General features: G+C 43.7%; 1 protein-coding gene across 6 annotated transcripts in view; it reads right to left on the bottom strand.

The window, feature by feature from the left end:
- Positions 1–27,884, bottom strand: part of RIPOR1 (RHO family interacting cell polarization regulator 1) — a 238,548-nt gene that overhangs the window by 90,222 nt on the left and 120,442 nt on the right. For 5 of the 6 annotated variants that reach the window (XM_088456781.1, XM_088456785.1, XM_088456784.1 and 2 more), the window contains 7 exons: positions 17,636–17,785; positions 16,063–16,126; positions 15,115–15,158; positions 9,999–10,124; positions 7,225–7,373; positions 4,588–4,717; positions 3,478–3,621 (listed from right to left, as the gene is read on the bottom strand). In XM_088456781.1, the coding sequence (XP_088312907.1) occupies positions 3,478–3,621; positions 4,588–4,717; positions 7,225–7,373; positions 9,999–10,124; positions 15,115–15,158; positions 16,063–16,126; positions 17,636–17,785 (807 nt within the window). The remainder of the gene's footprint in view (positions 1–3,477; positions 3,622–4,587; positions 4,718–7,224; positions 7,374–9,998; positions 10,125–15,114; positions 15,159–16,062; positions 16,127–17,635; positions 17,786–27,884) is intronic. The other variant, XM_088456786.1, reaches the window with a different exon arrangement.

The raw sequence follows: 27,884 nt of genomic DNA, 5'->3' as shown, positions 1-27,884 counted from the left end.
AGGCCGGTATGACCCATTCGGTTTCTGAATGAAGTACAGATTGGAGTAAAACCCCTCTCGGAACGAATTCTCTGGCACCGGAATCACTACTTCTGATGCTAGCAAGGCAAGAATAGCCTTCTGAAGGGCCAAAGCTTTTTCTGAACCCACCTGCGGGTTTACACAAAAGAACCTTTGCGGAGGAGTCCTCCAAGACGTCAGGGCGTATCCCCAGGAAACAACTCCTCGAAGCCAGGCATCCTCCGTTGTGAGGTGCCAGGGCTCTGAGAACCGAAGTAGTCAGCCCCCTACACTGGGATCCCCCAGGGGGAGGCCCGTCCCATCATGCCACTGGTTTATCCTGGACGTTTGTTTTGCCAGGGCTTCCTGGGTCCTGCCTTTTTTGGTGGAAGTCTCGCTGAGGGCTGACCTTTGGCCTTGCCCTGCGGCCAAAACCCCCGAAAGGACGCCCTCCTCAATTTAGACGAGGTTGCTGATGGCAAACCTGCCTTCTTTGAGGCTGCCATGGAGGCTACAATTTTGTCCAATTCTGGACCAAAGAGAACACCTCCTGTGAATGGAAGGAATTCTAGGGCCTTTTTGGACCCTGCATCTGCCTTCCAATCCTTCAACCAGAGGATCCTACGTGCCACCACAGACTCTGCTGAAACTTTAGAGGAAAGGATCCCTGCATCCAAGGCCGCATCACCCAAATAAGAGGCCCCTTCTCTAATAAAGGAGATCATATCCAGTTGCTCCTTAGAGGCATCTGGTAAAGACTCTGTTAAGAGTTTTGGCCCACTCCTCAATAACTCTTGCTACCCAGGCGGTGGCCATAGCTGGGTGGGTGGCCGTTACTGCCAGCGAAAAAATTGATTTTAGACAAATCTCCAGTCTCCTATCCGTGGTTTCCTTCAGCGAAACTGCTGGGATTAGCAGAGTGGTACGTTTAATCAGCTGTGCCCCATGCGCATCAACTGACGGTGGATTCTCCCACTTGGCACAGTCCACTGCTGGAAAAGGATATAGAAGCGCCATTCTTTTAGAAGAATGGCTTATCTTATCCGGACGGACCCAGGCTTCCTCCATAAGTTCTGATAAATGTTCAGACTTTGGGAATTCTGCCTTAACCACTTTCTGGCGCTTAAACAGGAGGGTTTTCCTAGGCGGAAGATCCCCCTCCTCGATATTTAACACCAATTTTACCGCCCTTATCAGAAAGGGGACATCGGCTACTGGGAAATGATCATCACCCTCCTCGGAGCTAGACTCCTGTGAAAAGTCCTGTGCCTGTTCCTCCTCGGAGGAGGCACTGGAGTACTCACCCATATGAGGCGATACATGGCGCCTAGATTTAGGTTGCTTTGGCTTGACAGCCTGAGGCTGAAAACCCCCAAGGATGATGCCATGACCTTACCAGCACCAGGGTCCATCCAAGGCGGCCACATCATGGGCATAGGATGCATCTGCTGAGGCAAACCCCAAACCGGTGGTCCCGGGGCAGCCAGCCGTTCTGCCACCTGAGCCATAACCTGAGAAAAGGATGCCCAAGGGGGCTCAGGGCCTGAAACAGGCAAACTTAATTGGTGTGGTGGCTGTCTGAAACAGTTCCCACAAAGCCCATTTTGTAGAAAGTCCTGTGGGGACAATCCTGCCTTGCAGGCTACACAGGATATCAGCAACGGGGCTCCCGCCACCTGACCCTCAGACTCCTTAGACATAACACTATGCCACTGGTTCTGAGTGTCTATGTGCTGCTTTCTACTCTCAACCCACACACCTGTAGCAAGGGAAGGGGAGAGACAGTGACAGTATACAGGAATTACAGTTCTTTTACAGAAGAAACAGTATCCATAAACAATCACGTCATGCATAAATACTCCGCGAACCATATGCATATAAGCTCTCACTACCATAATCAGCCTCAGCTTAGGTAGGATAGAGCCCTGTAAAATACCAAAACCAGCAGTAGGCAAGGCATACAGGGAGACTGCCCAGCGTCCTGTTAGGAGCAGCATTCAGAGAGCAACTGACATACTCTGGCTGCCCTATATGGAGGCCGAGAGGAGCAATCCACAATCACTGTGCCAGAGGACTGAATGCGTGTGGATTGGGGGAGGGGCCGCCGGGGAAGCACACCTCCCCTATGCTGCTTAGACCTACCCGGTAAACTGACCTGGCCGCCGCCACAAGCCCCGGTTGGTCAGGAACATCATAATCTCGGCGGACTAGGCTAGGAGACAAGCCGTATGCCTCCTGACTGCAGCGCACCTCTGGCCAGTCTCACCGCCGGAGGCTGGACCGTCACGTGGTCCCGGCGTCAGCGGCCGCCGCAACCACCTGCTCACCTGCCATCCCCTTTATCCGGTTGCGGTCCAGGGCCTGAGAGCCCCTGCCGAATCCCCTGCCATGGACCTGCCAAGGCTAGCGGTGCGGCGCCGGAGGAGGTAGTTGCAGCGCGTGGCCGGTGCGCCTCCAATCAGGCGCGAGGCTGCTTCCAGGACAGCTCAGACCACCCGCTGAGATAGAGAGTAAACGCTCATTTTTTTTTTGTACTCGTCTGCAGGACTGCTCCAGCAGTCCCACCGTCTATGTGGTGAAACACCAAACAGGAAGAACTGGCTACCTGAGGCAGGGGGTGTGGTATATGAGGAGGAACCCCGATGCATACTGGGATCAGAGAACTCGTTTGCATTAACTGTTTGGTGACCGGTATTCATACCCCAACGTAATGGCTGTGGACCCCATGGACCGCGAAGAAGAAATGATGATAGCAAGGGGAGACATCAGGATTGTTGAGCTCCCACTAGACAACACTATGCTATTTCACTCATGTGATTATAGGAGCCTGAATAGCTATTATGTTGCAATCAAACAATTATACTAACAGTTTTAGCTGTAAATATCATTTAACATCTTATCTCAGACAAATTATATAGCAGTGGTTTCTACAGATAAAGAACCATAACGGAGTTGCAAAACATAAAGACACCAGAAGAGCATGCTCATTATTTATCCTGTGCAAAAATAAAAAGTTAAACATTGCATCTCCACAACCTAATAATTTACTGGTTATGTAAGTTAATGCACACTAACATTCTCTTCATATTCTGTGTATAATATATTCATGAAGGTAACATTACTAAATAATGGACAGATTTATACAGCATAGACAGCATCTAGTCTCACTACATAGATCTAAGTTCTAGTGGCTATTTAGGGAGTGCGCATTTACTTTGAACATAGCTAGCCTAAAGTGCAGGTTTTTAGAAGTGGAGATGTTGCCCATAGCAATCAATCATATTTTACTTAACATTTATCTAGCACCTTCTAGAACATAATAGCTAGAATCTGATTGATTGCTATGGGCAACATCTCCAGTTCTAAAAATTCACACTTTAGTAAATACACCCCTAAGAGTTCTAAAGCAATACTTTTCTGATGGTAGTTATGTTAGACTTCCAAGTCTCTACATTATTCTACTTCTAGCCAACTTACATAGTAGTCTTGCTCACAAGTATTAAACTCGATGGACGAGACGTCACTGCACGAGCAACTCTGAGACAATTTCTCATTTAAGGTCTCTCGTAACATGACAAGCATTGGCCAGCTGTGCTTTCCCAAGTCTGGTAACATGGAACTCTTTCCAGGGCACAAATGGAGAAGATTGGTGTCACACAAGGGGATGCACATAAATTATTTACACCACATATCGTGTCAGTATGTGCAGGGAAACCCTCAGAGAACCCAACTTATTAAGAAGTTTACAGAGAGCAATGAAGAAAAAACCCTGGTAATGCTTGCACATTAAAGAGATTTCTCCCAATTTGATACCAAAATAAAGCAAAAAAATAAAAATAATGACTTGTTTAGACTAAAAATTATAAAGTTGTTCTAATTTAAACCAAATAAATAAATTCTTGCAGGGAAAGTGCAGTCATAAATAGGACAATACAATTATTGTAGCAATAAACTTTAACCCCCAGTATCTATAGCAAAAGTGCTGCTCATTAGGGACATCAGACGTGAGTGCGCCAGATAGTGGTGGTATATAGCGCTGTGTGTGACAGAACAACCAAACTAAACTATTTACACAAAGGAAGCTTGGCTTCTCTAGACATACTAAAATAAATATTGCATTGTACTGGCAATGGACATTGTGCAAAAGTTTTTGGCACACCTATCCAAACTGCATGTTTCACTGAATTTCTAAGACAAAGTTAAAACATCTGCAAGTAAACACTAATCTATATACATTTTTGCATATTTTATAAGGTGGTGTTACTAACTATGGACTGTCAGGGAGTCCAATATCTGAACACACCACATTTTTATTTTTAATCTGTTAATTTCAGTAAATAAAATGTAATTGTACATTAAATGTGCTGAAACATGACTTGTTTACGGTTGCACTTTAAAGAAGCTGCATAAACTTTGTTTCATGTAGAGGTTCAGTAAAACGTGCAATTTGGGCAAGAGTGCAAAAACATTTTCCTATATCTCCCCACACTAAAGCCATTCCTTGGTTGTTTTGGGAACTCACAAATAAAGAATTAAATAAAGTTGCGTAATTTTGAAAGCTACACATTTAATATTTGAATTACTTACATAGAAAGCTTGTTCTCGAAGAGAGGGTGTATCTGGAGGACTGGGGTTATAGGTTGAGAATCGTTTGTTGACAGTGGAGGATTTATTTACAGTGCTGGAAGCGGAGGGCTGGTCATCTTTATCAAATGGACTGCAAAGAAACAAAAACCTGAAATAGAGGGCAAATATATGGAAAGCAACACAACCCTATGTATGATCCTCTCAGACATGAAACTAAATGTGATTAAATACATGTGCAGGAGAAGTAAGCGTATTACAAATATTAAAACATTTAAAACAGGCCTATCAATAACTATGTCATATACCTTTTTAGACTTCTCTAGAGCTACCTTAATTTTTTTTTACATATATGAATAAATCAAAGTAGGGTTTATAATACAGCTATTGTAGTCATAATTATAAAATAAAAATACAACTTTCTCTTCTTCCATAGACTTCAGAAATGACTGTATTTGGTATTGAACATTGAACATACAACAAATATTATATCAGAGATCCGTGAACACATAATTATGGAGACTGTAGTGCACCAAGGACTGCCCAGACCAGTATTTTTCAACCACTGTGCCGCAAGCGGAATTTCATCCTTTTGGGCTCATGTTGTCGGGATTTAAACGGGCGGCTAAATAGCCGGCCGTTTTACAATCCCATTCCGTATTATCCTTATGTAGGCCAATGTAGTGTGTTTTATTCCTGTGGAGGCCAATGTGTGTCTATTTATTATGTGGAAGCCAATATGTATGTTTTTTTCCTTGGCCACGCATGCCACATTGCCGGATAGTGTGCCTTGGCAATTTTAAAATCTTGTGTAGTGTGCCTCGAGTTGAAAAAGGTTGAAAATCAGTGGCCTAGACAATGCGGCAAGGCTATCCTATTAGCCCCGATGTGCCGCCCAACGCCGGCACTTATCTTGGATATTTTTCGTGACCTGATGTGTCTCGAAAAATAATCAACGATAAGTGACGTTTTTTCACCCCAAAAAAGGCGAAAACACATAGGTCTGCAAGCTTATCGCGGACGCCATGTGTTCGGGAGATATATCCTATTATTTTGTTCGAAACAACAGGATAGGGTGAAAAAAAACATCGGGGATAATCGGCGAAAAATGGGTATTTTTTGCCGATTTTCCCCGATGTTTTTTTTCACCCTATCCTATTATTTTGAACAAAATAATAGGATATATCTCACGAAAACATAGGGTTTAACAATGTTCGGGCGAATTGGATACTGCCCACAGTGATTGTACTACCCACAATGTCGATAGGAATCGCCTTAAAGGTGCCCACACACTAAACACCTCGCAAACAATACAATGTCGTTAACGATTTCCCTTGAACTCTCCAGCAGCTCCCTGGCAGTCTTGGACAAACGATATCGTGCATAAAGTGTTAATTTTGACAAGCAATCTACTAATGACCTATCGTGCGTCCTTAACGATTTCCAGTGCATCGTTAAAGAGATTACCAGATTTTATCTGCAGTAGGCAAAATCTGAAAATACGATTAACGACCCGAGGGACCGCGCATCGGATCGTTATCGTTATGATGCATCGAAATCGTGCAGATAATCATCTAGTGTGTGGACACTTACTCTGGAAGGCAGAAACTCCCGTCCTTAAAAAATAATAATATATAAATAAAGAAGCAGATGATGGAGGTACAAGCGGAAAGGCAGTGAGGGCAAGTTTTGAGGAGGAAGAGGCAAGTGCTAGCAGGGATGTGGGGAAAAAGGGGCATTCAGTAGGCAAAAGAAAAATACAGCTGAGATAGGCACAATATGAGGAAGCAAAGGATGAATAAGCGAAGTAAGTGCAAGGAATATGGCCTGTTTACTCAAGTTTATAAACCCATTTGACACCTTGTCTCCCCCCAGTTAAACAATCTGTGCAATCCAGATATACATGGGACAATATTGTGGAACTATACATGGTTCATTTGTATTTGAAAATGTTACATCTTATTAACCTGTTTCTTAAATGTTTCCCAGTGAACTCAGGGGGATAGGAAGACAAATAGTGTCAGGGGTAAACTGGGAGTTAACCATTAGTTATCCAAGCCTGTGGACACCTGTCTAAGAGCAACCCAGGGTGGGTTCCAGATTCATGGAAATCTGATTTCAATTAAGAATAAAGATTCTGGGGTCAGGAAAGGTTATTATTTTGAGTAGTCCTGGCATTTTGCTGAGTGAATACAGTTTTGGTGTTCGTGTTGCTCAATAAAAGTACAGTTGCTTTGATTTATGAAATCTGCCATTTTCTACTGGATAATATAATTTATTCACATTTTACTCAGCTAATTTTTAATTTGTTCTTAACCATCAAGTGAAGCACCTATGTATTTTGCTTTGTGCATATAAGGTAACAACCCAAATATAAATCTACTCAAATTGTATAGGTTGTATTTATCTGGTTATTATTTTCTGATTTTGTATGATAAACATTAATCCATAATAAAACACAAACTAAAAAGGCATGAATCAAGTGACTATTATTGTTCTCAATATATACAATTCATTTAAATAGCAATATTACTAGGTCATCTAAAAATCGTCCTGCTACGCCCCGGTATCTTTCTCATAAGATGAGAAAAAACTATAAATTTGCCACTTATCAAAATACGCCTTAGAATTGCCACTTACTTCCAGTTGACTTCCAAACTGAGTTTTATTGTACCCAAATCGTTAATGTCCACTGCTACCACTTGTGGGAGAGCCGCAAAGAGATCTTTTGTTTCACAAGATACGCTACCCACTACCACGTGGTTTGCCAAGCTCTTCAGTTCTGTAACCTGCAACCCAAAATCACATTTTCAAGTTGTTTTATTAACATACTTAAACAAAATGCATCAATGACTGAGAGAAACTAAAGCAGGATCAGTTTCATCTTGTTGACTGACAAATTCAAGGCTAATTTCTAGAATTCTAAAACTTGATTTTCTTCATTTGTTCGACAATCCTACAATGTGCTGATATTTAACAGTAAAAGGGGCAAATTCAACTAGCCCTGGGTTGTGTTGCACGCTCTCTTCTCCCAGGTAGAGTGCCCGGAGCTATTCCATTACAGACCCGTAAGCAGCCCTGAGGAAAGCAGGTCACACTTATTTCTGCTCGTACCCACCAGAGGGTCTGTAATTGAACTCTAGGAACTTTGCAAGGGAGAATATACAGGACCACACAACTCAACCCATGGCTAATTTAATCAGTCTCTGGAGATATGTAAACTGTATCGTTGGTTAATTACCCACAAGTAGTACAGTATATAAAAAAGCCTATATACACATTTTTAATTGACAAAAGATCTTTGTATCCCACATCCTTGAAACATAATATAAAGATCTATCTATATATCACAAACTATTGTAATTAGTAATGTAATTATCAGTCTTTTTAAAGTAGACATAAACCTTTAAAATGCTTTTCAAAAGAAGGGTGTTCAAAATGTCTTTCCAAAGTAACCTGCAATAGTGACCCATATTAATAACTTATCTTCCTATCTTGTTGTGATTTAACCTCTCCTCTCCTTCAACGGCACAGCTTTGCCTATAGAAACCAGTTTATGTTAAGGTGCAAACACACACAACGATTTTGTTACCAATGATTTTATGAACGATTTTCTGTCAGATTATCTGTCAGATTTTTTAATTCATCGTTTTAACTCAGAAAGTGAACGATTGTTTCAATGATTGAACGATAAACGATATCGTTATCGTTAATCATTCAAAAAATCGTTGTGTGTATATGCACCTTTACTCATCTTCAGAGCACATCTCGGGGTATATTTACTAAAGGGTAGTCTTGTTGTCCAATTGAAACTGAGAGGCATCGATGGCGGATTGCAGCCTAAAACAACATTATTTACTATGCATCGGTTTAGACTGTCATTTGTCATCTGCCGGTGATACCTGTTGGATTTTTTCCCCCTAATCAGCATCAAATCTAACGACAATCAGCTGTCAATCTGCAGCTAATCTAAAGCACTGCACAAATCAGTATGAGACTAAGGGCTATATTTACAAAGCTGCTGCTTCACGCTGGGTTGGAACTGAAAATGTAAAGTGGTACTGACATTCAGTGTAATGCCCGGCGTGCTTACAAAAGCTGCCGCTTCGTAAATATAGCCCTAAGAGTGTTGGAAAGACCTTAGGGTAATGTGAGACATTCTCGTGTCTCTCTAAATATAACATCCTATTCATACAGGTTTATATTTTTCATTTTTATGTTCTTGTACTTCAATTGTGGACAGTAAAACCCACAGGTGTCAGGTAGGGACAGGTAGGGAGGACTCAAGGTGGACCGCAGGAGAGAGGCGAGGTCCATGATGCTCACAAGAACATGAAAGCGCATGTGTATCACACATGGAGACAAACAAATACCGGAGAGCTTTATTTTTACACTGCAATTTATAGCGAGGACACGTCCCTCCCAAATCTCAACTCCAACTCCTGAATCTTCCTGCACATTTGAAATCTGCCTCATCTGCAGTGCAATATGGTTTGCCAAGGTGCAAATGTGCTCCTTTCATTGTTATTGATCATCAGCCCCCAGGCAATAGAAAGATATGGCTTTTGAGATCTATGAGTCTTCAGCTTAGTAAGATTTCTGGAATTTGAGGCATTTGCTTATTCGTGGTTACACTGTTCAGTTACCATTGTGCTGTTGACCAAATCTGGCTTCACATTGGGAATCGGTATGTAAAGCTGGCTGCCGGGATGCATCCTGTCAAAATACCGACAGCGGCATCCCGATGGTTGGTATCCCAACAGGGGTCGGGTAAGTATACTTACCCTACACCCCCTTCTCCCCCTAACCCTCTTTTGTTGCAGCCTATCCTTAACCCACCCCACCCCGCATCCTAATCTACCCCGTTAAACCTAAGTCTCCCCCCTAAGGTTGCCTAGCCCTAACCCCCCCCAAAGCCTAATGCTAACCCTGCTATGCTGCCTAAACCTAACCCTCCCCCCACGGTTAACACTAAGGACGCCCCACAGACTTACCTCGCACGGGCTTCCATCCTTCTGGATTCCGGCATCAGATTAAGATAGGCGTCGGTATTCTGACGCCTATTTTACGTCCCTTATCGGGCTTCCCCCGTCGGGATTTAGACCGGCGGCATCGCGGCCGTCGGTCTCATAACTACATCCCGCACATTGCTTAAATAGAAATTTAAAAGAATGGTTACTGTTGTTTTTAGACATTGCATGTTACAAATATACATTTAATAACTATAAAGAGACCTCTGATCAACCTATATCAAGAAGAAAATGTCACAACATATATACCAGTTTATTTAATTAGATTTACTTTGTTGTACACAATGTGTTAATGCATTAAATGCCTTGAAGGTGGATAATTGAAGGGAAGCATATCTTTGCCACATAAACAAAAAATGACGCAGACTAAACTGCAGCACGTACCTTTATAGAAAGGAATTCTGTGATTAATGGCAGGAATACCATGTCTTCGCTGTCCCAGACCTGCTTTCCATTTACTTCAATGCGTCCCTTTAATTTCCAGCGTTGTCGACCATATTTCATAAAAATCTAATACATAAATCAAAAATAAACAGCACATTATACCAAAAGACTGCAACTATGGGAATATATTTGAGAACAGCGAATTAAACTACCTGATAACTGGTTTTCTTCAAAGTACTCCAAGTAGCCCTTACATTGGGGTAACTCTCTACTACGTTAAGGTAGACACAGGTATATAAAAAAATATATAAAACACAGCCTGAATACTATAGGTTATAATGTGTCTCTATTCTTCCTATGTCTATAAATGACTTCCCAAGTGGTCTCTAGACAATATAACATCTAAACATGAAATCTTTGCTGCCATGGGGCAATTCAGAGATAAAGAACTATCAAGTACCACAATTAACTGTTTCTGCCTATAGTACTTAATGGCAGCTGAGACAATGGGATAAACCAAAACAATACCATAGGAAGAACCATAAAGAGACAAACTTTATCTTTCTCCAAGCTTTGATACATCTCCCCCATATCTCCAAACAGGATAACGACCAGATAATGAACTGGAAGTAGTATGGATAGCTGCCTTGCAAAATTCTGTTACTGAGGAGTGGGGACAAATTATATTGTAGAACAGACCAAGCATATAATCAGAAATACAATAAAAAAAATTACAAAAAGGGAGATAAGTAATAAGAACCTTCAGACTTATAAGGACTAAGAAAATGCCTGCTATATATAGATGCATAAAAAGGGGACTGAGCATGGATTAGGATTAAAAACATGAGGAAGTTAATATGGGGAGGGGAAAAAGAGAGAAAAGGCTGGAATTCGTATCAGCATGTGAATCAGAGTAAATAAAAAAAAAAACACAAGTGATGCAGCTCGTATGTCGCCTCATGGAATACAGTGGTGATGAGCTCAAGCTTACAAGTCCACCAGACATTGTTAACATAAGCAAGGTTCATTTGTAGGTCTGCCTAAGGCATGTATGAGTGAAGTGAGCATAACTGAGTTTCTGTCCATGTTTTGGCACACCAGAAATTGATTGTGGGAGGACATAGAACATGTTTGTTCGGAAAAGAAACCTGCGTTATGGAATATATTAAATTATGTACAGGGGGCCTTGAGCACTGCAGATCCACCAGCAAAGGTCTGATGAAGATGGGTAGATAGCTATATGATATCTTTAACCCATTGGTCTATGACCATACTGTATGAGTGCACCCTGTACTCTCATTCTTCCTCTTGGTGTTAGAGGGCACTGATCCAAACCATAGTCACTGTGCGGTCTTTGGATTTGGCCTTTCCATCCCCAACCTGAAGGATCAAAAAGGCTTCTTAGAGACAGAAGTATCATTCTCTCTATTGTGTTGCTTACCTGGTTTATTCATTTTAGCGTCACTGAATTGCTGATGTGATGAAGGAGGCTGAAATAATAAACCTGAACCTTTGCTCTTGTGGCAATTGGTTAGATTTCCATCTAGAGGATTTCAGTATCACAAAAACTAGTTTTTATCTAAATACGAGATTTCCTTCAAAAGAAAGATTAGCCAAGCTAGGTTTAGATTGGGCATCAGCATAACCAGAGGGTTATTCTGGCCACAACTGCTTCATAAACAAATCCAATGCACACACTTGGTAGCAGGTATTGCCTGATCACCTTATGAAGTGCTGAGTGCATCTCCCCACAACCCTACCTCTAGCCAGTTTTCTATGTGATATTGGATTTCAACGTGAGAAAATATGACAAGAATGAACTTTCCATCTTCCTATCCATGGGGTCTCTAAGACGAGCCCATCTTCTAGGGAAATTGTAGATGTAGCAGACAGGCTAGCTACAGCTGCATCTACATTAGGACCCCTACTCCATTTCAGTATCTCTTCATCATCATGATACATATTCCATTAGATCCTTACTGACTGGTGTGCTAATAAAACTTATTTGCAGCTCTGCTCCTCAAAATAGCTTTGTGTGGAGGTAAATGTTATTGTCTCAGTCATATCCAGACTTGTATGTTCTTTAGCAAAGATTACACATTATTCAAATCAAATGCCCTTGTTTTTTTCAATTACAACAGATTCATTAGCAGTGGAATCTTCAACTACCCCTAAGGGATCCCTTCTGTAGACCAATAAATATCCTCTAAAACCATGTTTGTAAGAGGGGATGCAGTCAGCTTCCTGACTGTCAAATCCCGGCAAGGTACTAAAGACAGAGGTCGAAATCCCATTCGAAGTTAAGCCGGGCGCGGACAGCCGCGGGGGTGGGGGGGGTGGGGACGCGTATGTGGGGGAAAGAGTTAGGGGCTACAGGGGGGACTTAGGGTTAGCACCCCCCGGGAGGGTTAGGCTAGGCGAAGGGGGGTTAGGGTTAGGCCTCTCCCCCAGGAGACTTAGGTTTAGGCTGCGGGTAAGGGGGGGTTAGGTTTAGGCACTTAGGGGGGGGTTAGGCACTAGGGGGGAGGTTAGGGGTAGGCACCTCTAAAGGAGGGTTAGGGGGGATAATAGGGTTAGTTATACTTACCTTTATAGCTGTCGGCATCTTTATCCCTGCTGGGTTTCTGCTATTGGCGCTATTACATACTGAGCTTTGTTCTTATAAACACCATGTCTAACTAAGATCTTCTTAGTCAAGAAAAAAAATCCTTTATCCATCTAATTATTTCTTTAAATTGTTCTTGAGTGATTTCTGCCCTAGCCTAGGAATTGCCTCCAAATACTCCTGCATTTGGGTTGAAAAGCTTTCATCACAGGTTGCACATATATTATTTTATGCATTGTTGTTCTTTTTCCCAATAACATAGGGATAGTGAAGAAAATACACTAACGTCATCTACATATGATGTTACATGCTTAAAGTGGGTGTCTTTCAGCTGTTTGGGATTAGGATCAGGCTCCATGCTGCTTCTGGATGCAGTTTCTTCCAGGCTTGCAGAAAACATTGCAGTACTACACAGACTGATCAGTGTTCTATCACAGCCTGGCTGGTGCTGCCTGTGTGATGCAGTACACACGCATGCGCAGAGCACTGGTCTTTCAGCTTTGACGTACTATTTTAAAATACATACAGCCAGTTCTGCACCCGGAGATAGCCGTCTTGTGAGCCCATATTAGCCAGCCTGTGCTTGACTTGCAGCATCAGATGGCATGTGGCCAGGATTGATAGGAAGGTAAGCCTAGAAACTGCCGGGAAAATAAAATCGCTACATGACTTCCTATCTAAGAGACAGGAAAAAGACACAAGGTAAGAGGAAGAACCACATTATAGATCATCATCCTGGGGGCATATTTCTTTAAATACCTGTCTCTACCTAACTTAGAAGGGAGTTAACCCATTGTAAAGGGCTGCCATGCAGAACTGAAGGAGAAATAATGATATAATAAAACTAAAATTAATTTCATTCTTTCAACAAAAGTTGAAAGAAAGAAACTTATTCATGAATAAACATTTAAAAAGAGGCATAGTACCCATGTAGATAAAACGTGAATTACTTTTTTATGTTTTTTAAATCTGTTATGTATATAAGATTGTAATACGAGACAAGTTTTTGGCAGCATCATTCTGGGAATTTTGATCAAGGAAATCCTGACTCCACACAAAGACTCAACCCAGATCTTCACAGAGATAAGCAGATCTGTTTAGTGTCAGCCAACCATCACTTTAAAGCAAATGTCATTGGAAGGCGACTGCCTAGAGACATTTTATTTATTTATTACCAGTTATTTATATAGCGCACACATATTCCGCAGCACTTTACAGAGTATTTGCCCATTCACATCAGTCCCTGCCCCAGTGGAGCTTACAATCTATGGACCTGATTCAGACCCACTCGCAAGCGGCTGTCCGCTCGCAAGTGGGTCGATGTTGTGCACTGCGCATGCGCACGACGGCGGGAGCTCCGTCGTGCGCATGCACCAGACGCGACGAGCGAAGGACTTTCCTTCGCTCGTTGTGTCTGATCAAAGGGGGCGTGCTGTGGATGTTGATTGACAGCACGCACCCTTTGGTGGGCATGCCGGGGGCGTGCCTCCCTGACGGGGGCGTTCCCAAGGGAACGCCAACCGTCAGAAGCCGGCCCACTGACATCACTAGTGATGTCAGTGGGAGTGATTTTGGCTCTGATAGAGCCAAAATTATTCCGGGCCTTGCGGTTGAAAACCTCAACAGCAGGCTCCGGCTCGCAGTGGCGATGGTCGCGATGGTCAAGACCATCGCGGCCATCAACCTGCACGCTCGTACAGGCTGTGGGTGGTGACCCACAGCTATACGAGCGTCCAGGAGGACGCTCCATAATTATGGAGGACGGCCCTCTTTCAGAGCGTGCGCTCTGCTCAGAGCATACGGCTCTGAATGAGGGCCTATGTTCCCTATCACATGCTCACACACATACACACTAGGGTTAATTTTGTGTTGGGAGCCAATTAACCTACCAGTATATTTTTGGAGTGTGGGAGGAAACCGGAGTACCCGGAGGAAACCCACGCAAGCACAGGGAGAATATACAAACTCCACACAGGTAGAGCCATGGTGGACATGTACATGTAGCCATCTTGCCAGTACCACTGATGGTCCATGGTTTAAACCCATTGGCAGGAAACCATCGATGGTTGAGAAAACAATTGCCGAGTGCTGCAAATACTGTACATAGACTAACAACATTGGGCCACCACCAACGATGTTCCTCACCATCGAGGTGTCCATGGTGTGGCATGGTGGGCCTTTATCGATGGCAAAAACACTTGTCATCTAAGGTCGCAAAACCATTGATGATCATACTTAATGGAAATAACCCAGATATTGCTCCAATTTATTTCTAAGACCTGTTGCTAAACCAAACTGCCAGTGATATTATCCATGTATCTTATATGACAAACTGGAAGCTTTTGAAAAACTAGATTCTATGTTTTTACTTTTAGTAATTGTTCTGAAGGTTGGTGTTATTTATGTAAAATGTGTAATAAGTAAATTAATAAATTATACAAATTCATGTTGATCGCAACCTCTCCTAAATAATATTTGCTCACACACATCCTCATGCCAAATTGGCTTTACCTCATATTGATCTCCAGCACACAACCTTGCAAATCCAGCAAGACCTATGCAAAAGAAATGCACATGCACACAGATTAGCCCACTTTATATTTAAATGACGTGCAAAACATTCTACAGAAATGTATTAAAGTCCAGGCAAATGCAAAATAAACGAACCCCAAATTCCTATATGAGTTATGCTGCATACACACGGTACAACCTGCACAACCAAAGATATCGCCGATAGATTTCCCTCCAACTTTCTGCCATGCAGGTCAAACGATTTTGGGCGTACATACTGATAGATATCTATGATAGATATTTCAGTGAAGTCATGGCTTTACAAGCAAATCTTGACAAAATCGTCCAAGTTGGCCTGCAATTACAGTTGACATAGTTATCGTTCATGCTAGATCATTGGTCGATCGTTCACTGCATAAAAATAAACGATATGAACGAGTTATCGTTCAGGAAAATCGTCCCGGGTGTATGCAGCATAAAAGGGGCCTATCCATTACCCGACTTTGTGAACAATCCGACCAAACCTAGGAAGTTTTGGTTGCATTGTTCACAAAGTCGGGTAAAGGTTAGCCGGCAAGGACCAGCGATGCGCGTGCACGCTGGGTCCTTGCCGACCCAGACTATCTACTGAACATGCCCGTCAACCTGACGACACTCATCAGGTTCGGCATGTTCGGAGATAGGTCGGGCTCCTTCACTGAATGACGTTCAGTGAACACCATTCACTGCGGTGCCCGCACCTTGGCGCCCTGAAGGTCTGAACGCTAGACGTTCAGACTTTCAGGTCGCCTAATGGATAGGCACCTTAAGACTCATCTTAAAAGTGCTGTATTATATTTTTAAGTCTATAGTAGGTGATATATCCTAGACATTTCAAGAGAGTTCACAACAAAGGTGAAAATATGTTTGAGTCTTCCACTTTCTCTAAAATAAAAAATATTTTCTCACCCTTCATTTTTATGTGAAACTCTCCCAGCTGACTTTCCAGGTCATTTTCCAGTACGCACATGTTCTATTGTAAGATGAAAGGAGGAAAATTAGATATTTAAATAAACATTTTAATATCATCTATTTTTACTGTTCCTCCCCACTGTTTGTTCCATACAGTACACAGAATGGCAGAGTGCCAACTGACACACCTGTGCAAATTAAACTGTACATCAAATGTATAAAACGTGGGCAGATTGTGATGTAAACAGCAGTTCTCAGAGCATTAAACAATGCAGACATTCTATATACCCTATGTATAGTTTAGGTATTATTAGGGCATACTATATACACTGTTTGGTACATGTCAATTATATGAGTGCCATTTGAACTTCACCCACACTTTTCCATCAGGCTCCTTTCTACTTCCAACAATGTCTGAAACGCACGGATTGTAGAGTCTCTGAGGCGGAAGCAGCTGTGATTGCCTTCTCTGACTAGTGGTTTTACCGACAGTAGTCCATAAAGGATGATACACGTTCCACTTTAAATATGCTCACCAGTGATTCATTTCCATCAGTGATTCAGTTCTCAGGAGCAGGCAGAAAGTGTTTGTTGCAGACCAAATCCCTCCATCCCTCCCTTATTGTACAGAAGGAGAACTGAATGACGGGTGGAGTAGAATTACCTAATTAAGTACTTCCCCAATCACTGAGGTAAAACCACAGCAGATAATGCACTGCCATACCTTGGTGCTGATTCAGAAGTGGAGGCAGAAGCGCCTGCAGTTGCGTCTACTTGTAGTTGCCTGTCTGCGACTTAATGCAAATGCCATTGTGAATTCCTTCCCTTGTGTACATCCGTGTCCGAATGTGCAAGGACTGAGATGCCCACTTTCAGCGTTCATACACGCAGCAATACCGATTGGTGTGTCCTTAGACACCACCATCGGTCGCACCATCGAAACTTGCACAAGCCCTATGACAGGTGCAGTTTTTCATCCTTGTATGGCCTCCTATGTGAGCGGTAAAGCGTCTGTGTACACAACCACTTTCACCGTCACGCCTTCCATAACACACCCATAAGACGGACTATTCCTTTGCGTGCGCGAAGACATCTCCCTGCCACACACTTCTCTCTACGTGTGCCTGAAAATTAGAACTGCGTCTCTGCACAGACACAATAGTTATGTATGCATGATGCAACACAGGGGTCTATTTACTAAGCAGTGTTAGGAGACAGAGTGAAAACTGATAAGGTACCAGCCAATCAGCTGCCAACTGTCATTTTTCAAACACAGCCTGTGAGATAACAGTTGGGAGCTGATTGGCTGGCACCTTATCACTTTTCACTCTGTCTCCTAGCACTGCTTAGTAAATAGACCCCTAATTAGATGCATGCGCAGTAACAAAAATAAATCACTGCACTAATCCGACATCAGCAGTGAATCAGGCCCCATGACTCTTAATATATTAACTTGCCCATTACAATGGTTCCGAAGTATAAAAACTTCAGAAAATAATAAATTTTTCCATATACAGAGAGATGTACACAATATAATAAATAGCATAGACCCAAATCAAGCAACTCTCACCTCTGTGTATTCTTTATATCCTTTTCCAGCTTCAGACATGCTCTCACGGGCCTCCTTGCTGCTTGGAGAGGCTGTGTAAGCTCTTACCATGTTATGTGCTCCATCCCTCAACCTACGCTGTATACAGTATGATTCGTACAGCTCATCTATCTGGAAAAAAAAAACAAGTCACGGTGTCCAGTGATCTAAATGAAAAATGTATGCGTGTGATGTGTGTATACTAGACTAGAGGAATGTCTCATTTATTCTTTTACGTACACTTGTTAAATAGTGGTATAAAGAAACATCCATGTTGATTTTATATTATGCACTTTAATTCACTGTAAATTTTGGTCATCAAATATACGCAACCAAATGTTTAAATGGACATATTATGTACATACACTGGGCTTTGTGCTACTGAAACATAACCACTGTAAGCAATTATTTAAAAAAAATCATTGGAGTGCAGTTCTATATTATTAGGTATGTGAGTGTGCATATAAACCACTCTCCAGAACGCAATACATACACTTCGCCCTCCACCAACACAATACTGTCATGCTAGAAAGAACAATTTAGTGTGTCAAAAAAAAAGAATCCATCCCTAATCAATCTGTCTAAATATAACTAAAAATAAACAGCCATATTGCAGTCCTCAAAACGAATCAGCAATTTTACTGAGCAACCAAAAAAGTAGGGAATATATGTCATCCTATAGATTGTAAGCTTGCGAGCAGGGCCTTCCTACCTATATATCTGTCTGTTATTACCCAGTTTTGTTCTATTAATATTTACAATTGTAAAGCGCAACGGAATATGCTGCGCTATATAAGAAACTGTTAATAAATAAATAAATAAATCCCTGTGAGAAAAGCAGCAGTGTTGCGGAATGAAACAAAACAGCATAGTTTTGATATTTTTAGGGCTAGTTACAATAAATTGATATCCTAAACCAAGCTTCCCAGCGATCAATATATTAAAATGAATTAAAATGACCTGACCATCCTAAAGGCAGTCACCTCAATATGGGACCACATGGAACTATTGCAATATCATAGGAAACAATGCTGCCATATTGTACCACAATGCGGCCATATTGTACCACTGTTTCGGACAGACTGACTGACCCCAAGAGCCTTGCTCACTTCTTCAAGCACCTTTACCTACACTGCATAACCACTATACTGGATTCAAATTAGGGGTGAGCGGGTTCGGTTTTACTTGGATTTACTCGGTTCTTATCGCCACTTTACCGCAAATTCGGATTTATTATATTGGCTATCCAAAACACATGATAGGCGATAGCCAATAAAATGCCGTTTAAAGATCTGAGTAAATCCGAGTAAAACCGAACCCGCTCACCCCTAATTCAAAGACGACTTTTGGTGTACAATAATGTAAACTAAAATATCTAGTAACACCATTATTACCTTCTAACTCCACTAATCTTATTTCCACGTTAGGGACCACTAGAGAACTTTTCTTCGACAATATGGAGTCTCATGAGGAGTTCAACAAACATTCACTTAATTGATTTTATTATAAACCCTTGTCCCAATCGCCTTATGTTAGAATGGTTACGTCTGTATTTCTATGTGAGGACATACCAATACTATTCATATATACACACACACACACATATATATATATATGTATGTATATCTATCTATATATATTTAATGTCTAAGTGGTCACTGTATTTTTATGATTTATTCTATATTTTTTCTTATATTAAATTGCTTATTATTGAGCTGAATTTCTTGTGTCCACTTTTTTAGCGAAGAGAAACAAGTGCTAATTATTATTATGATTTCTAATATATAATCTCTGCAACTCTCTAATTTAGTTTGTTTTATTTTTATGGCTAGTACCAAATAAGAGCTAAAAATACAGGTAGATTGCCTTTTACAAGCCCTGATACAAATGCATATCTGCAAAACCTAATATATACAGTATATCACAAGGATAAACAAACAGCCTTGAAGAAGACCTCTAAATGAGGCCATCACATAGGTTAAAAATGCCACCTAATTACATAATTTTACTCATCAGCTTCTTCTAGTCAATAGAGATGCGACAAGCAGCTGTTTTGACCTCCTACATTTCAAAATATAGAACAGACAAAACTTTTGAAGTCACCACTTACAAATGGAAATGGAGGGTGTGTGTGAAAGTGGTACCACCAATAAGAAGCCACAGTCTTTAATTGCAGAGATGGGCCAATCTGCTTAAGCTGGTTACACCTAACGATTGGTAAGTACATACAAACTTACCAATCATTCTGCGCATGTGTGTGCGCTGTCTGTGCTGACATCACAACTAGGCGGGCATTTAAATTTACCTACCCAGTTTAGATGTCACTCACTGGTGGGTTCCGGCAGCAAGTGTATGGGGAGGTCAGCGGGTCACCCATACACAGAGCCAGATGTCCCGATATATCTGCAAGATATATCAGCATTAGCTGTGCTGCATTGTAGATGCGATAGTCTAAACTACAGTATGTTGTTCACAGACATATCGTCTGTACGCACCCGCTGATGCACTACAGATATCTGTCATTGTGTACTCAGCATCATACAACTCCCAGGTTTCCTCCAGGGCTGCCAGATTTAGGCTGGGTAGACACTACACAATGTGTGTACCCAGCAACAGGACGAAGCGATAGAACGATATGTCACGCCGCCCGTACATAGGGCCTGATTCAGAGCCGCTCGTAAGCGGCCGCTCGTTCGCTCCGAGCGATGTTCGCACATCTGCGCATGTGTATGGGTTGTAATGGACATGCGCCAACCAGTCAGTGTGGTCGGAAATCGTGTGCTCGCAAAATAGCGAATGCCTGCTAATTTGAGTGACAGGATGAGGCATTTGTGGGTGGTAACAGGGGAAGGTGCTTGAAAACGGGGAGTGGAGATCCGAACGCAGGCGTGCCAAACGGTCAAAACGGGCGCTTCATGGGAGTGCATAATTAACAAAGCAGCGTCATCGACCACGTCAGTTGGTTGTCTTTTAGCCTGTACTGCTCGCATGATTGCGGTAGGAAAATGCTACCACAAGAATAGCGAGCAGTTCATTACTTTAGTAACCAATGATTTTTAGTGAACGATTTTCGTTAACTTAATCAAGGGAAAATATGAACGAAAATCGTTCACTAAAATCGTTAGTTACTAACATCATTGTGTGTGTATGCAGCTTAATTAATAATCAAAAGCTTCCAAGAAAAAAAAATCTAATCAAGTAAACATTCCAGTTCCAATGGTGAAATGTGCTGGTTTGTAAAACCGAACTAACAGTGTACACAGGGGCGTTTTAAGAGAGGAAAGGGCCCGTATGTAGCCTCCGTTTGGGTCCCCTCCTCTCTGTCAGTGCAGTAGAATCAGTCTTCATGCCAGAATCCACTGCGCCGCCATTTTCCCTGTGATTTTTTTGCTGCTCTGCAGCATTGAGGAGCAGGACACCAATTCTACGGAAAGGTAAGGATAACTAACTATGAGTACCCTGCACCCATTATAAATACGCCCCTGGAATAGAGAGATCTTAGATATCCAGCTACATTTCTGATTCCATTTGCCCTATGCAGCTGTGACAATACATGTTTTGTACCTCTAAGCAGTCCCAAACTTACAAAAGTATCTACCGTATATACTCGAGTATAAGCCGAGTTTTTCAGCTGAAAAAGCCCCCCCTCGGCTTATACTCGAGTGATGCTCCAGGACCAGGGCCGGTTCTCCCGTTACGCAGCTGAGTAGGGCACCACATATTGGAGGGCGCCTCACTCAGCTGCGTACCATGCGGGCCGCGGTTCAGACTGTGTCTCTGTGACACAGCTGCACCGCGTGTGTAGCGCTGACTGGACGGAGTTCGGTCAGCACTACACAGTGCCAAACACACAGCCGCCGGCTCCGGCAGCTGTGTTTGTTGTAATTAGCAGCCGATGAGAGTCTGTCAGACTCTCATCGGCTGCTGCTGCTCCCACTGCGGGAGCCATCTTCAGGCTCCCGCAGTGGGTAATGGGAGAGACGTCATGATGTCATGACGTCTCTCCCATAATGCAAAGCGGCCGGAGGAGCCGGTAGCAGCATCGGGACCAGGAGCGGGGTTTCAGGTAAGTGTTTTTTGTTTTTTTATTACCGCTACGTCTCGCTCTACTGGGGGGGCTACTACTGGGGGCAGTACCAGGGGGGAATTACTACTGGGGGCACTACCAGGGGGGGGATTACTGCTGGGGGACACTACCAGGGGGGAGTACCTACAGGGGGCAGTACCAGGGGGGGGGGGATTACTACCAGTAGCTGCTGCATTTCCCACCCTAGACTTATACTCGAGTCAATAAGTTTTCCCAGTTTTTTGTGGTAAAATTAGGTAACTCGGCTTATATTCAGGTCGACTTATACTCGAGTATATACGGTATTTTAAATTGGAAATAAAATGAAACCACAAAAAAACTCTAACCTGACTAACAAACACTAGAACAGGTGTAATTTTATCAGTACCATGCAGTGTATGACACTGAAATCTAACAATAATGGTTTTCAGTTATCACTGAAATAAAATTATTTTAATATAGAATTATTTCATATATTAAAAATTTATAAAATGCGACAAATCAAGGATATGTCATTAGATACTTCTATCTCCTAACTGGAGTGCACCTAAAGTTTTCTGTTTCAATTCTGCCTTCAAGTCAGAAGTCCATGCAAATCTCCATTTGACAGCTACTTCATTTAGAGGATCTTTAGTGCCCAAGACATTCTTTTTCGACCTGAAGCATGTAAAGCGGCATGTAAAGTGGCATGTAAAGCGGCTGCTCTTTGTGTACCGACTCATCCTTATGGCTGCATGGGTCACACTCTCATTTGCCTGTGCCATAGCAAAAGGCAAATATAACAGCTTTCTGTGTCTACTACCCAGGTCCGGATTAAGGTCTGTGGAGGCCCCTGGGCAACAAACATGTGGGGGCCCCTATTAAATGTGATAAACTGGGGGTATGCGCAATGGGGACCTTATGCAGAGCCCCCAGTAGTGTCAGTGCCCACAGTGGTAGTGCTCCGTATGCAGTGCACCCAGTAGTAGTGCCCCTCATGTAGTGCCCCCTATGCAATACTCCCATTAGTAATGCCCCCTGTAGTTGTGCCCCCAGTAGTAATACCCCTGTAGTTGTGCCCCAAATAGTAATGCCCCCCAGTAGTAATTGGGCGTGTGCACAATAGTAATGCCTCCTGTATAAATCGCCCAGTAGTAATACCCATGTAGTTGTGCCCCCAATAGTCATTCCCCCTTTAGTAGAGCCCTCTATAGAAATGCCCCCAGTAGTAATGCCCCTCTATTAGTGCCCCCAATACAATATCCTGGTTAATGTGGAAAGCCAATACCTCGAAGAAAGGAAGGTTTAGTGTGTAACACTACCCTATCCTCATGAAAAATGAGAAGCGGAGATTTACAAGAAAGAGCCGCTAACTCATACCCCTTTTACACCAAAAGTTCCGGGTCTGATCCGTGGTTTGAAACATGTTTCCAAACCGGATCAGACCCCTTTCCCACTGCGGTGCCAACCTGGGTCATGCCTGGGTTGGCACCGTTCACACCGGACCGAGGACTGCAGTGACCCAGGTCTTCCAGCGTTGCAGTGGTTACTTGAAGATGATGTCATCTCCAAGCACCGCTGAAGCCGGCCAGCCAGCTAGCATGCGGCATGACCCGGGTCGTGCCGTTTACACTGCAGGTTGACATGGGAACCATCCGTGCTCAACCCTGCAAGCTAGCCGGGTCGGATCCCCAGGTCACTGGACCAGAGTTGATTTGTTTACAATGACAAAATCCCGGGTTGATGTACGTTCACGTGCATCAACCCGGGATTTTTAAGTCAGTGTAAAAAGGGTATCACATTTTCTTTTGGCTGAGGCAATAGCCAAAAGATAAACCACCTTCAAAGTGAGATATCGCAATTCTACAGATTCCAAAGGCTCAAATGGTGCCTTTTGAAGTGCCTCCAAAACTAAATTCAAGTCCCATGGAGGAACCACTGGGACATAAGGAGGCATTATGCGAAGAAACCCCTGCAAGAAGGTTTAAACTTCAGGGATGGAGGCCAATTTCCTCTGAAACAGTATTGATATGGTCGAAATTTGTCCCTTAAGAGAGGACAATATAAGACACTTAACCAACCCCTCTTGCAGAAAAGTAAAAAAGACGAGACACTCTGAACCTTTCTGGTTTGAACTTGTGTTGTTCACACCAAGAAATATATATCTTCCATATCCAATGATAAATCTGGGATATGACTGGTTTGCGAGCCTGTGGTTTTCACAACAGATTCTGCAAACCCTCTGGCCCTCAAGATACTTGGCCCTCAACAACCACGCTGTCAAAGCCAAGCAAGGCAAATCGGGGTGACGACATGGACCCTGAAGTAACAGATCTGGACGTAGACGATACAGAACATCTGTCAGCATCTCCCAAAGAACTGTGTAACAATGATGGCACGGCCAGTCTGAAGACACCAGAATAACCAGCCGTGCCACTGATCGAATCCACTGAATTACCTTTGGTAACATTACCAGAGGAGGAAGGATGTATCCCAGCTGGAACGCCCAAGGTGGTGTCAGGGCATCCAGCAGAGATGCCTGAAGATCCTTGGACTGAGATCCGTACCTTGGCTTCTCGTCTCAACAAGAAACGTCCATTAGATCTAGGTCTGGAGATCCCCCATCTGGAACCTATTTCCGCAAACGCCTCCTGGTGTAATTCCCATTCCCTTGGATGCACATTGTGGCGACTTAAGAAGTCCACCTCCCAGTTGTCCAACCCTGGAATGTAAATTGTAGAAATAGCTGGAACCCAATTTTCTGTCCAATACAGGATGTGAGAAACCTCCCTCATTGCTTGCCAGCTGCATGTGTCACCCTGCAAACTATAAAATGGTGGATATTTCTCAGCAATAGAGACAACATGGGGACCTGTCAGGGCCGATGCTCGGCGCCCCCCTGCAAACTATAAATTTGCGCCCTCCTACAAATGCGACAGACAGTGGATGACGCTGGGGAGAGGCAGTGGGTGACAGTCAATAGGTGACAGGCAGTGGGTGATACTGGGGAGAGACAGTGGGTGACACTGGGAAGAGGCGGTGGGTGACACTGGGAAGAGGCGGTGGGTGACACTGGGAAGAGGCGGTGGGTGACACTGGGAAGAGGCGGTGGGTGACACTGGGAAGAGGCAGTGGGTGACACTGGGGAGGGATTAGAGGGTGACAGAGAGGGAAACAGGGAAAGGGAGTGGGTGATGAGAAGCAAACAGGCAGGCTTCACACCACAGCCCCCATCAGCATAGCCCCCCTCATCACAGGCCCCCCTCAGCAGAGCCCCTTACTTCACAGCGCTCCTCAACACAGCCCCTCTAATTTCCTCGCCAGTAGTCAACTTTGTTACTTACCTGTCGTGTCCTGCACAGCAGGGGACTAGAGGTGACATCGCGGGACTGGCGGCAGCAGCAGGTGAATCGGCGGTGACAACGCGGGACTGTCGTGTCCTGCACAGCAGGGGACTGGCGGTGACATCGCGGGACTGGCAGCTGCAGCAGGTGAATTGGCGGTGACAACGCAAGACTGGCGGCGGCAGCAGGTGAATTAGCGGCGACATCATGGGTGGGACTGGTGGCAGCAGCAGCAGGGGATTGGCGGTGACAGTGAAACCGCGTATCTGAACAGAGAGGGGAGGGACCCGGCCAGGGGGAAGAGAGGCAGTCGGCAACATAAACACTAAACTAAGTTGCAGCAAGCAAGGAGAGCGCCTCTCTAGCATGGCGCCTCCCTGCAATGCATGCTTTGGCTTTGCTGAGTGTGTTTGTGCCGGCCCTGGGACCGGCCCAGCGTGGACCGGCCCTGTGGGCAGATGGCACCCTGCCCCCCGGCCCAGCCCGCCACTGCATCAGAGAGATAGCAAAAACATTAGGTGTGGCCAAATCAACTGTTTGGAACATTCTTAAAAAGAAAGAACGTACCGGAGAGCTCAGCAACACCAAAAGACCCGGAAGACCACGGAAAACAACTGTGGTGGATGACAAAAGAATTATTTCCCTGGTGAAGAAAAACCCCTTCACAACAGTTGGCCAAATCAAGAACACTCTCCAGGAGGTAGGTGTATATGTGTCAAAGTCAACAATCAAGAGAAGACTTCACAAGAGTGAATATAGAGGGTTCACCACAAGATGCAAACCATTGGTGAGCCACAAAAACAGGAAGACCAGATTAGAGTTTGCTAAACAACATCTAGAAAAAACCATTACAGTTCTGGAACAACATCCTATGGACAGATGAGACAAAGATCAACTTGTACCAGAGTGATGGGAAGAGAAGAGTATGGAGAAGGAAAGGAGCTGCTCATGATCCAAAACATACCACCACATCAGTGAAGCATGGTGGTGGTAGTGTCATGGCGTGGGCATGTATGGCTGCCAATGGAACTGGTTCCCTTGTATTTATTGATGATGTGACTGCTGACAAAAGCAGCAGAATGAATTCTGAAGTGTTTTGGGCAATGTTATATGCTCATATTCAGTCAAATGCTTCAGAACTCATTGGACGGCGCTTCACAGTGCAGATGGACAATGATCCGAATCATACTGCAAAAGCAACCAAAGAGTTTTTAAGGCTAAAAAGTGGAATGCTATGCAATGGCCAAGTCAAACCCCTGACCTGAATCCGATTGAGCATGCATTTCACTTAATGAAGACAAAACTGAAGGGAAAATGCCCCATGAACAGCTAGGAACTGAAGACATTTGCAGTAGAGGCCTGGCAGAGCATCACCAGGGACGAAACCCAGCGTCTGGTGATGTCTATGCGTTCCAGACTTCAGGCTGTAATTGCCTGCAAAGGATTTGCAACAAAGTATTAAAAAGTGAAAGTTTGATTTAGGATTGTTTAGTTTCTCCCATTACTTTTGGCCCGTTAAAAAGTGGGAGGCACATACAGAAACCGTTGTAATTCCTACACCGTTCACCTGATTTGGATGTAATTACCCTCAAATTAAATCTGAAAGTCTGCCGTTAAAGCACATCGTTTGTTTCATTTCAAAGCCATTGTGGTGGTGAATAGAGGCCAAAATACCGTGTTTCCCCGATAATAAGACACTGTCTTATTTTGTTTTGTTCAAAAAAACACCATAGGGCTTATTTGTGGGGTAGGTCTTATATTAATTATCATTGACAGCAGTGCCCCTTATAGAAGTGCCCCTTATGCAGGGCACCCCCTTGCAGGCCCCCTTGTAGAAGTGCCCCTTATGCAGGCCCCCTTGTAGAAGTGCCCCTTATGCAGGCCACCCCCTTGCAGGCCCCCTTGTAGAAGTGCCCCTTATGCAGGCCCCCCCCTTGCAGGCACCCCCCTTGCTGGCCCCCTTGTAGAAGTGCCCCTTATGCAGGCCACTCCCTTGCAAACCCCCTTATGCAGGCCCCCCCTTGCAGAAGTGACCCTTATGCAGGCCCCCCCTTGCAGGCCCCCCTGTAGCAGTGTCCCTTATTGCAGTGCACTTACCTGACTCACCGCTGTCCGGGATGTCGCTCTCACTTGTGCGCTGACTGGATCTAACATGATCCAGCTGGCGCGGCTGCACGGGATCCTCAGCGCGCGGGTGACATCATGACGTCACCCGTGCACTGCATGACTGGGAACGCTGGTCTCTGCAGCGTTCCCAGCTCAAAATGAGATTCAAGTAGGTCTTATTTTCGGGGTAGGGCTTAATTTGGAACGGGTTACAAAATTAAGGGTAGGGCTTATTTCCGGGGTAGGTCTTATTATCGGGGAAACACGGTATGAAAATTCTGTCAATGTCCCAATATTTATGCACCTGACTGTATATATGATGCACTATTTGGAGTTATGCAATTAAGAATCCCAAATATGTCATATATAAAGACTTAAAGATCCTAAACATTCAATTGGGGGCCAAAGGAGATCCCCGATGTATGGGGTTTGGGCTAAAGAATTGCTCGGCTTCACTGGGGTCAGTAAAAATATGTATCTGACCGTTCTCTATTAGCCTCGGTTTGGCCTGGTAAAAAAGAGCAAATTTTTTTTTTCCAACAAGGGGACGTCAAAAAAGTGGCAGATGGGGATAAATTCTTTGTGCTTTTGTGTTACAGCTGATGAGTAATCCTGAAATATCAAGATTATCTGATCATCTATTTTTAACTGACCATCTCGTTGATAACCCGCCAAAATCTGCTCCTTTACCTTAAATTCAAGGAAACTGACCAAGACTGGGCGTGGTTTGGTCCCC

This window comes from Taudactylus pleione, unplaced genomic scaffold (genome assembly GCF_031769625.1).
Source record: "Taudactylus pleione unplaced genomic scaffold, aTauple2 ptg000717l, whole genome shotgun sequence".
In the NCBI taxonomy this organism is placed as follows: Eukaryota; Metazoa; Chordata; class Amphibia; order Anura; family Myobatrachidae; genus Taudactylus; species Taudactylus pleione.
Note: the sequence above shows the minus strand (reverse complement) of the source record. Positions and strands in the feature narration are given on the sequence as shown.